Source organism: Anomaloglossus baeobatrachus, chromosome 4 (assembly GCF_048569485.1).
Source record: "Anomaloglossus baeobatrachus isolate aAnoBae1 chromosome 4, aAnoBae1.hap1, whole genome shotgun sequence".
NCBI lineage: Eukaryota > Metazoa > Chordata > Amphibia > Anura > Aromobatidae > Anomaloglossus > Anomaloglossus baeobatrachus.
Genome location: NC_134356.1, coordinates 48,204,376 through 48,217,946, shown reverse-complemented (window position 1 = coordinate 48,217,946; position 13,571 = coordinate 48,204,376). Strand labels below are relative to the sequence as shown.

The following is a 13,571-nucleotide window of genomic DNA, read 5'->3' as shown; positions in this document are numbered from 1 at the left end:
ATCGTGGGAGCGAGCCACGTAAACCGGAACCTTGTTGTTGTGACAAGATGCCATTAGGTCCACGTCCGGAGTGCCCCACTTGCGGCAGATTGACTGAAACACTGCCGGGTGCAGAGACCACTCGCCACCGTCCACTGATTGACGGCTGAGATAATCTGCCTCCCAGTTTCCTACGCCAGGGATGTGGACTGCGGATATGGTGGACTTGGAGTCCTCCGCCCATTGAAGAATGCGTTGTACCTCCAACATTGCCAGGCGGCTGCGTGTCCCACCTTGGTGAATGATGTAGGCAACCGCTGTCGCGTTGTCTGACTGAACTCGAATGTGCCTGCCCGCCAACAGGTGGTGAAAGGCTAGGAGAGCTAGAAGCACAGCTCTGGTTTCCAGCACATTGATTGAAAGGGCTGACTCGGACGGAGTCCATGTGCCCTGAGCTCTGTGGTGGAGATGTACCGCTCCCCAGCCGGATAGGCTGGCATCCGTGGTGAGAATCACCCAGGACGGAGCCAGGAAGGAGCGCCCTTGGGACAGGGAGAGGGGTCGAAGCCACCACTGAAGAGAGGTCCTGGTCCGTGGCGACAGAGCCACTAACCTCTGTAAGGAGGAAGGCCGCTTGTCCCAACAGCGGAGAATGTCCAGCTGCAGAGGACGCAGATGGAACTGGGCAAAGGGAACCGCCTCCATGGAAGCCACCATTTGACCCAGCACCTGCATCAGGCGCCTGAGGGAATAACGGCGGGGCCTCAGGAGAGAGCGCACCGCTAGCCGGAGAGACTGCTGTTTGATTAAGGGCAACTTCACAAGTGCCGGCAAAGTCTCAACCTGCATCCCTAGGTACGTGAGACTCTGGGTCGGAGTCAGACTGGATTTGGGAAGATTGACAATCCACCCGAATTGGGCTAGGGTGGCGAGAGTGAGCGAAACACTCCGCTGACAGTCTGCGCTGGATGTACCCTTGACCAGAAGGTCGTCCAGATAAGGAAGCACTGCTAACCCCTGGAGGTGCAGGACCGCAATCACTGCCGCCATGACCTTGGTGAATACCCGAGGGGCCGTGGCTAACCCGAAGGGGAGAGCCACGAATTGGAAATGATCCTCTCCTATCGCAAAACGTAACCAACGCTGATGTGACACTGCGATTGGCACATGTAGATAGGCATCTCTGATGTCGATGGACGCCAGGAACTCCCCTTGGGTCATAGAGGCAATGACTGATCGCAGAGACTCCATGCGAAAATGGCGCACCCGGACATGCTTGTTGAGAAGCTTGAGATCCAGGATGGGCCGGAAGGTACCGTCCTTTTTTGGAACTAGGAAGAGATTTGAGTAAAAACCTCTGAACCGTTCCTGAGCGGGAACTGGGACAATCACTCCGTTTGCCTGCAAGGACGCCACGGCCTGCGAGAAGGCGGCGGCCTTGGAGCAGGGGGGAGTTGAGAGAAAAAATCTGTTTGGAGGGCTGGAAGAGAATTCTATCCTGTAGCCGTGAGATATGATGTCTCTCACCCACTGATCGGAGACTTGCTTTAACCAAGCGTCGCCAAAGTGGGAGAGCCTGCCACCGACTAAGGACGTGGCTGGAGCGGGCCGAGAGTCATGAGGAAGCTGCCTTAGTGGCAGAACCTCCTGCGGTCTTCTGCGGACGCGCTTTTGGGCGCCAGTTGGATTTCTGATCCTTGGCTGAGTTAGCGGACGAGGCGGAAGGCTTAGAGGATGACCAGTTGGAGGAACGAAAGGAACGAAACCTCGATTGATTCCTACCCTGGGCGGGTTTCCTGGTCTTGGTTTGTGGCATAGAAGTCCTCTTCCCGCCAGTAGCTTCTTTAATGATTTCATCCAGCTGTTCACCAAACAGCCGTGAACCAGCAAAAGGGAGCCCAGCAAGAAACTTCTTGGACGAAGCATCTGCCTTCCACTCTTGAAGCCACAAAATCCTGCGGATAACAAGAGAATTAGCTGAAGCCACCGCAGTGCGGTGAGCAGCCTCTAGCATGGCAGACATGGCATAGAATGAAAAGGCTGAAGCCTGAGCAGTTAAGGTAACTATCTCAGACATAGATTCCTTGGTGAGGGAATGCATCACCTCTAGAGAAGCAGAGATGGCTTTGAGAGCCCACACTGTTGCAAAAGTCGGGGAAAACGCGGCCCCCGCAGCTTCATACACAGATTTGGCCAGAAGGTCAATCTGACGGTCAGTGGAATCCTTAAGTGAGATGCCGTCAGCCACCGACACAACAGTCCAGGCTGATAGCCTAGACACCGGAGGGTCTACCTTTGGGGAGTGAGACCACTCCTTGACCACCTCAGGTGGAAATGGAAACCGGTCATCAGAACCACGCTTTGGAAAGCGTTTGTCAGGGCAGGCCCTGGGTTTGGTCACAGCGGTCTGAAAACTGGAGTGGTTAAAGAACACACTCTTCACTCTCTTAGGCGAGGTAAACTGATGTTTTTCTGCGAAAGAGAGTCGCTCCTCTGATACTGGCGGATTGAGATCCAGCACAGAATTAATAGAAGCAATCAAATCACTAAGATCTGAGTCACCCTCAGAGAAATCGATGGGATACATAGCCTCCGAGCCCCCAGTGAGGGCATCCTCCTCATCTTGAGAGTCAGCTCTTGAGACAGAGCTGTGAGATGGGGAGGGGGAGGAAACCCTGCGCCTTCTCTCAGAAGGACGGGGTTTGGGATCAGATGATGAATCCTCCGTGAGCTCTGATGGACGGAGGTCAGAGGATAGGAGTCCTCTGTCAAGAGTATTAGAGGCACCCTGTGAGGGGGGCTGATGCATATTCATCAAAGTCCTGGACAAAAGTCCCATGGACTCAGCAAATGACTGGGATATGGACCTAGAAAAGGACTCTACCGAGGCCGGGGGTTCAATCATAGGTGCAGCAGCAGCTTGAGAGACCACTGGGGGTGAGACTCCAGGCTGTGGCACCGCCAAGTTAGAGCAACCATCAGTGTGGATAAATGCTCGGCTCAGGCAGCAGGAGCTTACATGCAGTGCATGCAGAATAAAGCTTTCCAGACCGCTGAGCGCGGTGTTGTGTGCCCTCCAGATCCCGAAGCCCGGACCCCCAGAGCGCAGCACCTCAGCAGAGATGCAGAATGCAGGATGTCCCAGAGCAGAGTGAACTCTGCCTGAGAAATGGCCGCCGGAGCGAAGAGAGGGGGCGGGACTAGGGGCGTTCCTATAAAAGAGCGGGAACTGGAGGGCTATAGAGACCTGCCGGGAAGGAGGGACGCCCCAGCAGTGGGGAGTGTCCCTCCCCTGTGTAGAACGGCCGCCGGGAGGAGCCGAACCTGTCCCTCTGCATGAGTGACATGCGAGGGCAGGAAAACGAAACTAGGCCTCCGGCGAAGCCGGGGCCTAAATTTAAGCGGCGAGGCCGACAAGCAGGCACCATCGGCGCGGTTCTCAGGCAAAAGCTGGAGAACCCGCCGGAAAAGTTAAAAACAATCACATGCAGCATACTCTCCCCTTACAATAAAGAACCGGGACCCCCAACATAAACGTCTCAGGTACTTAGCTGCTGAGACGCAGGGCCATGTCCCTGGGGATGAGTGCTCCGGTCCAACAGAATCCTCAAGGGGCTGTGGATGGAGACCGGACTCCTGCCAGGCATGGAGACCGTGCTGGCTCCCACTTCAAGCCAGAGCCCAGAAAGATGGTGAAGGAGCGCGGCATGTAAGGCTTCAGCCTTGTAAATCAACCTTAACAACACCGCCGACACAGTGGGGTGAGAAGGGACATGCCGGGAGTCCAGACATGGACCCGCTTTTCTTCAAACTCTTTCCAAAAGTCAAACAATCAGATGAGAATGCATGTGTGGATGTATGACCTCCTGAACACAAAGCGATAAACTGGCTAGGACTGGTTACCAGGGGGTGTATAAGCTCAGAGGGAGGAGCTACACTTTTAAGTGTAGTACTTTGTGTGTCCTCCGGAGGCAGAAGCTAAACACCCATGGTCTGGGTCTCCCAAAGGAACGATAAAGAAAGAGTTTATTTTACTAAAAGCAGCAACACGGGGGCGATATGTAACAGAGGGTGATGTCTGCCTGCCACAGTGGGCCTGTCTGCCTGCCTGCCACAGTGGGTCTGCCTGCTTCCACAGTGGGCCTGCCTGCCACAGTGGGCCTGCCTGCCACAGTGGGCCTGCCTGCCACAGTGGGCCTGCCTGCCTGCCACAGTGGGCCTGCCTGCCACAGTGGGCCTGCCTGCCTCAGTGGGCCTGCCTGCCACAGTGGGCCTGCCTGCCACAGTGGGCCTGCCTGCCACAGTGGGCCTGCCTGCCACAGTGGGCCTGTCTGCCTGCCACAGTGGGCCTGCCTGCCTGCCACAGTGGGCCTGCCTGCCTGCCACAGTGGGCCTGCCAGCCACAGTGGGCCTGCCTGCCTGCCACAGTGGGCCTGCCTGCCTGCCACAGTGGGCCTGCCTGCCTGCCACAGTGGGCCTGCCTGCCTGCCACAGTGGGCCTGCCTGCCTGCCACAGTGGGCCTGTCTGCCAGCCAGAGTGGGCCGTGTGCCAGCCACAGGGGCCGTGTGCCAGCCACAGGGGCCGTGTGCCAGCCATAGAGGATGTGTGCCAGCCATAGGGGAAATGTGGCATCACTGGGGGACGTGTTCAATATAAGGTGGCCATATCCAGATTAAGGGGGCTAATTTTAGGATGAGGGAGCTATGAGGGACATATACCCTATATTATTTGTTAGACGGACACTGGCATTATAAGACGGACCCCATTTATTAAAAAATTCTCTATTCCTTCACCAAATTTGGGGGTGCGTCTTATAATCAGGTGCGTCTTATAAAGCGAAAAATACGGTACTTAGTGTCCTCCTATGGATAAGCAGCATAACACCTATGGTCCTGTGTCCCCCAGTGAGGCGTCAGAGAAACAGTTTTTGCTTTTTTTTTGTTTGTTTTACGGTGTTCATTGTAGAGGTTACACAGTGTGACAGTTTTATAGATCAGGTCATTCCAGATGTGTTGATGCCAAATATGTGTACTTTTTGGTTAGCGCTGTTCCTATATATTTTTCTCTTTGTTTTATGCCCTTGGGACTTACACACGATCCTATTACCTTACTAGCAGCTACATTTATTATTATTTTTCACTTGAGCAACAGTGACTTTCATTTAAATGTGTACTTTTTTATTTTTGTATTATTTATTCTTTGTTTTTTACATAAACATGTGCATGTATTGGAGGAATATTTTTTTTCGATATTTCATTCTTTATTTTTATTCTTTTTTTTTACACCTCTGATCACTAGTATAATGTATTGCAATACACATACTGCAATGAAATATACCTATCAGTGTGACACTGACAGAATGCCTTTTAGACTATGCTCTTAGCATGGTCTAACAGGCCACTGTAGAGGTCATACCTGGAGATCATTATTTGACCTCGTGTTGCCATGTCAACCATCACCAGCCCATGATTATGTCACAGGGCTGCCGATTGGGTGGGAGAGGGAGCCACCTTGCTCTCGTAGCCTTCTAAATGCTCTGATCGTTTGCGCCATTTAGGCGGTTAAACTGCCAGGGCCAATACGGGAACCAGCCCTGCTGCTGTGGCAGCCCAAGCTCTGCTATCACTTACGCTCCCGGCAGTGATGGTGCGGGAACAACTCCTGAGCCCGTATGATTGCCAAGACGCAGGAAGGGGTTAAATACAGTGTCTGTCGATATGTGCATTGACACTCCAAACTATTTGGGGCTAAAATATAGACTGTTGAGTTTAGCGTTCAGCTTCTTCAGTCGTCCCCGTTTTTTTCTTTAGCGCCGGTCACATGTGCGATCTCGGCAAATCGTATGTGCGATATGGCATGTTACATCGCTAACGAGATCGCTAGCGATGTCGCAGCGTGTGAAGCACCCTTAAATCCTTACACTAATGATTGGTGGTGAAGGTTGATCAGACATTACCGATTACCAAATTCCACTACATTCACCTCAAAATGCTAACTAGGGTCAAAGGTAGGCACTATAGGGGGCTACATTGAGAAATACCCTTACCTCCATTGGGACACAGGATGGCTGCCAGTTTCACACAGTCCCGATGTTGCTCCTCTTTGGAGCGGTGATCTTTGCCGGTGCTGATCGGAAGTAGAGAACGGGATTTCTTCTTTCGGCTGTGAAGGTCTACGGGAGATATAAAAGCAATATAATGAGGGTCATGTAAAATATATATATATATATATATATATATATAATATATATATATATATATATATATATATATATATATATATATATATATATAATAACGTCAATAGGGTTATTAGGGGTCTGCACATTAGCTGAGGTCTGTCATCTACTGGCAATGAGGCATAGCAGTGAAGTCAGACCACTGTAATTCCAAAAATATAGTTTTATTGCGGAAATACTATTCAAGCAATTGCTAAACTAAAGTAAAAATTCTGGCAATTACTACAAGTTCACATGTACTATCCAGCAAATGGTTACCGACCTCCTTTCTCCTTCGGTTGCTCTTTCCTGGGTGCGGTTCTCTTAAATATTGGGCTTGGGCTGCGCTTCTCAACAATTGGCAGAGGTGACGCATCGGACACAGGCGGAGGTTCGGCTGCAGCTAAGATTATACAAAGAGAGAACCTGTAAACTCTGTGCTTTAAAATCATCCAAATACTAGTACTACTTCATTCCATACTCATACACTAGTCCACAAAGCCATAGGTAACTTTTCCCAGTTCTTGGATCAGACTATTTAATGCAAAATAACTCACCTGGATTTGAGATCAACTGCATAGAAAAAATAAGGCAAGTGTAAGAATAAGCTTCTTACTTTATGCTGCAGCTCTAGCATGACATTTTCTAAAGGATCAATTCTCACTCGAGATCCGGATCGTATAATGCAGTCTGTCCCGGGACTTTTGCCACCAAATTCGGTGAGCAAAATAAACTCCTTCTATGCCTCTTGAACGCCAAATGAATAAAGGGAATTTTGTTTACTTACCGTAAATTCCTTTTCTTCTAGCTCCTATTGGGAGACCCAGACAATTGGGTGTATAGCTTCTGCCTCTGGAGGCCACACAAAGTATTACACTTTAAAAAGTGTAACCCCTCCCCTCTGCCTATACACCCTCCCGTGGACCACGGGCTCCTCAGTTTTGGTGCAAAAGCAGGAAGGAGAAAACTTATAAATTGGTTTAAGGTAAATTCAATCCGAAGGATGTTCGGAGAACTGAAGACCATGAACCAAAAGAACAATTCAACATCAACAACATGTGTACACAAAAGAACAACCAGCCCAAAGGGCACAGGGGTGGGTGCTGGGTCTCCCAATAGGAGCTAGAAGAAGAAGGGAATTTTGTTTACTTACCGTAAATTCCTTTTCTTCTAGCTCCTATTGGGAGACTCAGACAATTGGGTGTATAGCTTCTGCCTCCGGAGGCCACACAAAGCATCACACCCAAAAGTGTAACCCCTCCCCTCTGCCTATACACCCTCCCGTGCTTCACGGGTTCCTCAGTTTTGGTGCAAAAGCAGGAAGGAGGAAACTTATAAATTGGTTTAAGGTAAATTCAATCCGAAGGATGTTCGGAGAACTGAAAACCATGAAACAATTGAACATGAATAACATGTGTACACAAAAGAACAACTAGCCCGAAGGGAACAGGGGCGGGTGCTGGGTCTCCCAATAGGAGCTAGAAGAAAAGGAATTTACGGTAAGTAAACAAAATTCCCTTCTTCTTTGTCGCTTCATTGGGAGACCCAGACAATTGGGACGTCCAAAAGCAGTCCCTGGGTGGGTAAAAGAATACCTCGATAACAAGAGCCGACACGACTCCCTCTTACAGGTGGGCCACCGCCGCCTGAAGGACTTGCCTACCTAGACTGGCATCTGCCGAAGCATAGGCATGCACTTGATAGTGCTTTGTGAAAGTGTGCATACTAGACCACGTAGCTGCCTGACACACTTGTAGAGCCGTTGCCTGGTGCCGCAATGCCCAGGACGCCCCCACGGCTCTGGTAGAATGGGCTTTCAGCCCCGAAGGAATCGGAAGCCCCGAAGAACGGTAAGCTTCAAGAATCGGTTCCTTGATCCACCGAGCGAAGGTTGACCTGGAAGCTTGCGAACCCTTACGCTGACCAGCCACAAGGACAAAAAGCGCATCTGAACGGCGCAGGGGCGCTGTGCGAGACACGTAGAAACGGAGTGCTCTCACTAGATCTAATGAGTGCAAATCCTTTTCAAAGCGGTGAATTGGATTAGGGCAAAATGAAGGTAAGGTGATATCCTGATTGAGATGAAAAGGCGATACCACCTTAGGGAGAAATTCTGGAACAGGACGGAGAATCACCTTATCCTGGTGAAAAACCAGGAAGGGGGCTTTGCATGACAGTGCTGCAAGCTCCGACACTCTACGGAGTGAAGTAACTGCTACTAAAAATGCCACTTTCTGCGAAAGACGTGATAAGGAGACATCCCGCAGCGGCTCAAAAGGCGTTTCTGAAGAGCCGTTAGCACCCTGTTAAGGTCCCAGGGTTCAAGCGGGCGCTTGTAAGGTGGGACTATGTGGCAAACTCCCTGCAGGAACGTGCGGACCTGCGGAAGCTTGGCCAGGCGCTTTTGAAAGAATATTGAGAGTGCCGATACTTGCCCTTTGAGAGAACTAAGTGACAACCCCTTATCCATTCCGGATTGAAGGAAGGAAAGAAAAGTGGGTAAGGCAAAAGGCCAGGGAGTAAAACCTTTATCAGAACACCAGGACAAGAAAATCCGCCAAGTCCTGTGATAGATCTTGGCGGACGTCGGTTTCCTGGCCTGTCTCATAGTGGCAATGACATCCTGAGACAACCCTGAAGACGCTAGGAGCCAGGACTCAATGGCCACACAGTCAGGTTGAGGGCCGCAGAATTCAGATGGAAAAACGGCCCTTGCGACAGCAAGTCTGGGCGGTCTGGCAGCGCCCACGGCTGACCCACCGTGAGATGCCACAGATCCGGGTACCATGACCGCCTCGGCCAGTCTGGAGCGACGAGAATGGCGCGACGGCAGTCGGACCTGATCTTGCGTAGTACTCTGGGCAGCATTGCCAGAGGAGGAAATACATAAGGCAGTCGAAACTGCGACCAATCCTGAACTAATGCGTCCGCCGCCAGAGCTCTGTGATCTTGAGATCGTGCCATGAAGGCCGGGACTTTGTTGTTGTGCCGTGACGCCATGAGATCGACGTCCGGCGTTCCCCAGCGGCGACAGATCCCTCGAAACACTTCTGGGTGCAGGGACCATTCCCCCGCATCCATGCCCTGACGACTGAGAAAATCTGCTTCCCAGTTTTCTACGCCCGGTATGTGAACTGCGGAGATGGTGGATGCTGTGGCTTCCACCCACTGCAGAATTCGCCGGACTTCTTGGAAGGCTTGACGACTCCGCGTGCCGCCTTGGTGGTTGATGTATGCGACGGCAGTGGCGTTGTCCGACGATACGGATCTGCCTGCCCTCCAGCAACTGCTGGAAAGCCAATAGGGCCAGATACACTGCCCTTATCTCCAGGACATTGATCTGAAGGGAAGACTCTATCGGAGTCCAGATTCCCTGAGCCCTGTGATGGAGGAACACCGCTCCCCACCCTGACAGGCTCGCGTCCGTGGTGACCACAGCCCAGGTTGGGGGCAGGAAGGATTTTCCCTGTGATAGAGAAGTGGGAAGAAGCCACCACTGAAGAGACGTCTTTGTTGCAAGGGAAAGAGAGACGTTCCTGTCGAGAGAGTTCGACCTCCTGTCCCATTTGTGGAGAATGTCCCACTGGAGCGGGCGCAGATGGAATTGCGCGAAGGGCACTGCTTCCATCGCTGCCACCATCTTCCCCAGGAAGTGCATGAGGCGTCTCAAGGGGTGTGACTGAGTCTGAATCAGAGATTGCACCCCTGCCTGCAGTGACAGCTGTTTGTCTAGTGGTAGCTTGACTACCGCTGACTGTGTATGAAACTCCATCCCTAGATAGGTCAGAGATTGGGTCGGTGTCAACTTGGATTTTGGGAAGTTGATGAGCCACCCGAACTGCTGGAGGGTCTCCAGAGCGACGGTAAGGCTGTGTTGACACGCCGCCCAAGAAGGTGCCCTGACTAGGAGATCGTCTAAGTAGGGAATCACCGAGTGCCCCTGAGAATGCAGGACCGCCACAACGGATGCCATGACTTTGGTGAAAACCCGTGGGGCTGTCGCCAGACCGAAGGGCAATGCCACGAACTGAAGGTGTTCGTCCCCGATGGCGAAACGCAAAAAGCGTTGATGTTCTGGTGCAATCGGCACATGGAGATAGGCATCCTTGATGTCGATCGATGCGAGGAAGTCTCCTTGTGACATCGAGGCGATGACCGAGCGGAGAGATTCCATCCGGAATCGTCTGGTGCTCACGTGTTTGTTGAGCAATTTGAGGTCCAGAACGGGACGGAATGATCCGTCTTTCTTTGGCACCACGAATAAGTTGGAGTAAAAACCGCGACCCTGTTCCTGAGTGGGAACGGGGGTCACGACTCCTTTTTTCAGAGCGTCCACTGCTTGAAAAAGTGCGTCTGCTCGCGCGGGGGGTGGGGAGGTTCTGAAGAAACGAGTCGGAGGACGAGAGCTGAACTCTATCCTGTAACCGTGAGACAGGATGTCTCTCACCCATCGGTCTTGAACATGTGGCCACCAGGCGTCGTGAAAGCGGGAGAGCCTGCCACCGACCGAGGATGCGGTTCGGGGATGCCGTGAGTCATGAGGCCGCCTTGGAAGCAGTGCCTCCGGCGGTCTTTTGGGGGCGTGACTTAGACCGCCACGCATAGGAGTTCCTCTGGCCTTTGTCCTGTCTATTGGACGAAGAGGACTGTGGCTTGGCGGAGGGACGAAAGGACCGAAACCTCGATTGTATTTTTCGTTGCTGAGGTCTCTTAGGTTTGGACTGGGGTAAGGAGGAGTCCTTTCCCTTGGATTCCTTAATAATCTCATCCAATCGTTCGCCAAACAATCTCTCGCCAGAAAACGGCAAACCGGTTAAGAACCTCTTGGAAGCCGAGTCTGCCTTCCATTCGCGCAGCCACATGGCCCTGCGGACTGCAACAGAATTAGGGGATGCCACCGCTGTACGGCTAGCAGAGTCTAGGACTGCGTTCATGGCGTAGGAAGAAAACGCCGACGCCTGAGAGGTTAAAGATGCAACCTGCGGGGCAGACGTACGTGTGACCGCATTAATCTCAGCCAGACAAGCTGAGATAGCTTGGAGTGCCCACACTGCTGCAAAAGCCGGGGCAAAAGACGCTCCCGTGGCCTCATAGATGGATTTCACCAGGAGTTCTATCTGCCTGTCAGTGGCATCTTTTAGTGATGAGCCATCTGCAACCGAAACCACAGATCTAGCCGCCAATCTGGAGACTGGGGGATCCACCTTAGGACATTGAGCCCAACCCTTAACTACGTCAGCGGGGAAGGGGTAACGTGTGTCAGTAAGGCGCTTAGTAAAGCGCTTGTCCGGAACCGCTCTGGGCTTCTGGATGGCATCCCTGAAGTTAGAGTGATCAAAAAATGCACTCCGTGTACGTTTGGGAAACCGAAACTGGTGTTTCTCCTGCTGAGAGGCCGACTCCTCTATAGGTGGAGGCGGGGGAGATAGATCCAACACCTGATTGATGGACGAGATAAGATCATTTACTAAGGCGTCCCCTTCAGGTGTATCAAGATTGAGAGCAACATCAGGGTCCGAGCCCTGAGCCGCAACCTCCGCCTCGTCCTCCAGAGAGTCCTCAAGCTGGGAACCCGAGCAGCGTGAGGAAGTCGGGGAAGATTCCAAGCGAGCCCGCTTAGCTGGTCTGGGACTGTGGTCCGTGGAGGAGTCCTCCACGTGAGACCTAGGGCCCACCCCGGCCGGGGTGTACCGAGAGGGACCTGGAGGCGCCGATCTAACAGGGTCCGGGGCCTGTGTAAGGACCGGTCTGGACTGCAGGGCTTCCAGCAACTTGGCAGACCATTTGTCCATAGACTGAGCCATGGATTGTGAGAGTGACTCTGAGAGCTTTTCAGCAAAAACTGCAAACTCTGTCGCTGCCACCTGGACAGTGGAAGCAGGGGGGTCTGCCTGAGCCGAGGGGCCCACTAGTGACCGAGGCTCCGGCTGAGCAAGCGTAACAGGGGTCGAGCATTGCTCACAGTGAGGGTAGGTGGAACCCGCAGGTAACATGGCCCTACAAGAGGTACATGTCGCAAAAAAACCCTGTGCTTTAGTGCCCTTGCTCCTTGTGGCCGACATGCTGTTGTGTCCTAGGAGCGTGATCACTGAGGGTATATGGAAAAAAGGGTATACAGCCCGGCCGAACAGAAATAAGTATATATATACGTATCTATACCGGCACCCAAGGGGACCAACACCGAGTGACCGATGCGGCTTACCGACCGCTAAAAAGCGGGGTGTGTGTGCTCCAGATTCCCTGCCTTGGTCTCCCAGAGCTGCAGAGCTGTTCTCTGTGATTCTCCACCGGCAGAATGTCCTAAAGATGGCTGCCAGAGCTCTCGGGAGGAGTGAAGCCATGGGCGGCGTTAGGAAAAGTGCGGGAATCTGGGGTCCCCACAGTGATCAGTGAGGGGGGAGGGAGCATACAGGATGCCCCGGCCCTCACATCCGACGTCAGGTCGGCTGTCCCGCCCCTATCTCTGATAGACAGGCCCGGGGGCGGGAGTTTGCCACTAGGCCGCGATGAAGCCGGGGACTAAATTTAATACCGCGGCCGACAAGCAGGCGCGGTCGGCGCGGTAGTCCCCGGTCTTCACAATTCAGCAGTCAGTTGCGGCGTCCGGAAACCAGGCGCTCCATACACAGTCCCCATGGGGACACAGAGTACCTCGTGGATGCAGGGCCCTGTCCCTGAAGATAGATAAGCTCCTGTCCAGCAGATTCCCTCAGGGGCTGCGGAGGGAGCACGGTCCCAGAACCTGGATGACCGCTTCGGATCCCACTTCTACCAGAGCCCTCAGGGATGGAGAAGGAAACACGGCATGAGGCTCCGGCCGTCGTACCCGCAATGGGTACCTCAACCTTAACAGCACCGCCGACTTAGTGGGGTGAGAAGGGAGCATGCCGGGGGCCCCGTGGGAGCCCTCTTTTCTTCCAACCGATACAATCAGCAGCTGCTGCTGACTAAAATGGAGATGTGTGAGTGGATGTGTGCCTCCTTCCACACAAAGCATAAAACTGAGGAGCCCGTGATGCACGGGAGGGTGTATAGGCAGAGGGGAGGGGTTACACTTTTGGGTGTGATGCTTTGTGTGGCCTCCGGAGGCAGAAGCTATACACCCAATTGTCTGGGTCTCCCAATGGAGCGACAAAGAAAAGGAATTTACGGTAAGTAAACAAAATTCCCTTTTTCTTTGTCGCTCCATTGGGAGACCCAGACAATTGGGACGTCCAAGAGCAGTCCCTGGGTGGGTAAAAGAATACCTCAATAAAAAGAGCCGAAAACGGCCCCCTCTTACAGGTGGGCAACCGCCGCCTGAAGGACTCGCCTACCTAGACTGGCGTCTGCCGAAGCATAGGTATGCACTTGATAGTGCTTCGTGAAAGTGTG

The 13,571-nt window shown here is 52.7% G+C and overlaps 1 protein-coding gene across 1 annotated transcript in view; it reads right to left on the bottom strand.

Annotated features, from left to right (window-relative positions):
- The window catches only part of GEMIN5 (gem nuclear organelle associated protein 5), a 167,321-nt gene that overhangs the window by 32,463 nt on the left and 121,287 nt on the right, over positions 1–13,571 (bottom strand). Inside the window, 2 exon segments of the mRNA XM_075344305.1 lie at positions 6,027–6,152; positions 6,481–6,600. Coding sequence (XP_075200420.1) covers positions 6,027–6,152; positions 6,481–6,600 — 246 coding nt within the window.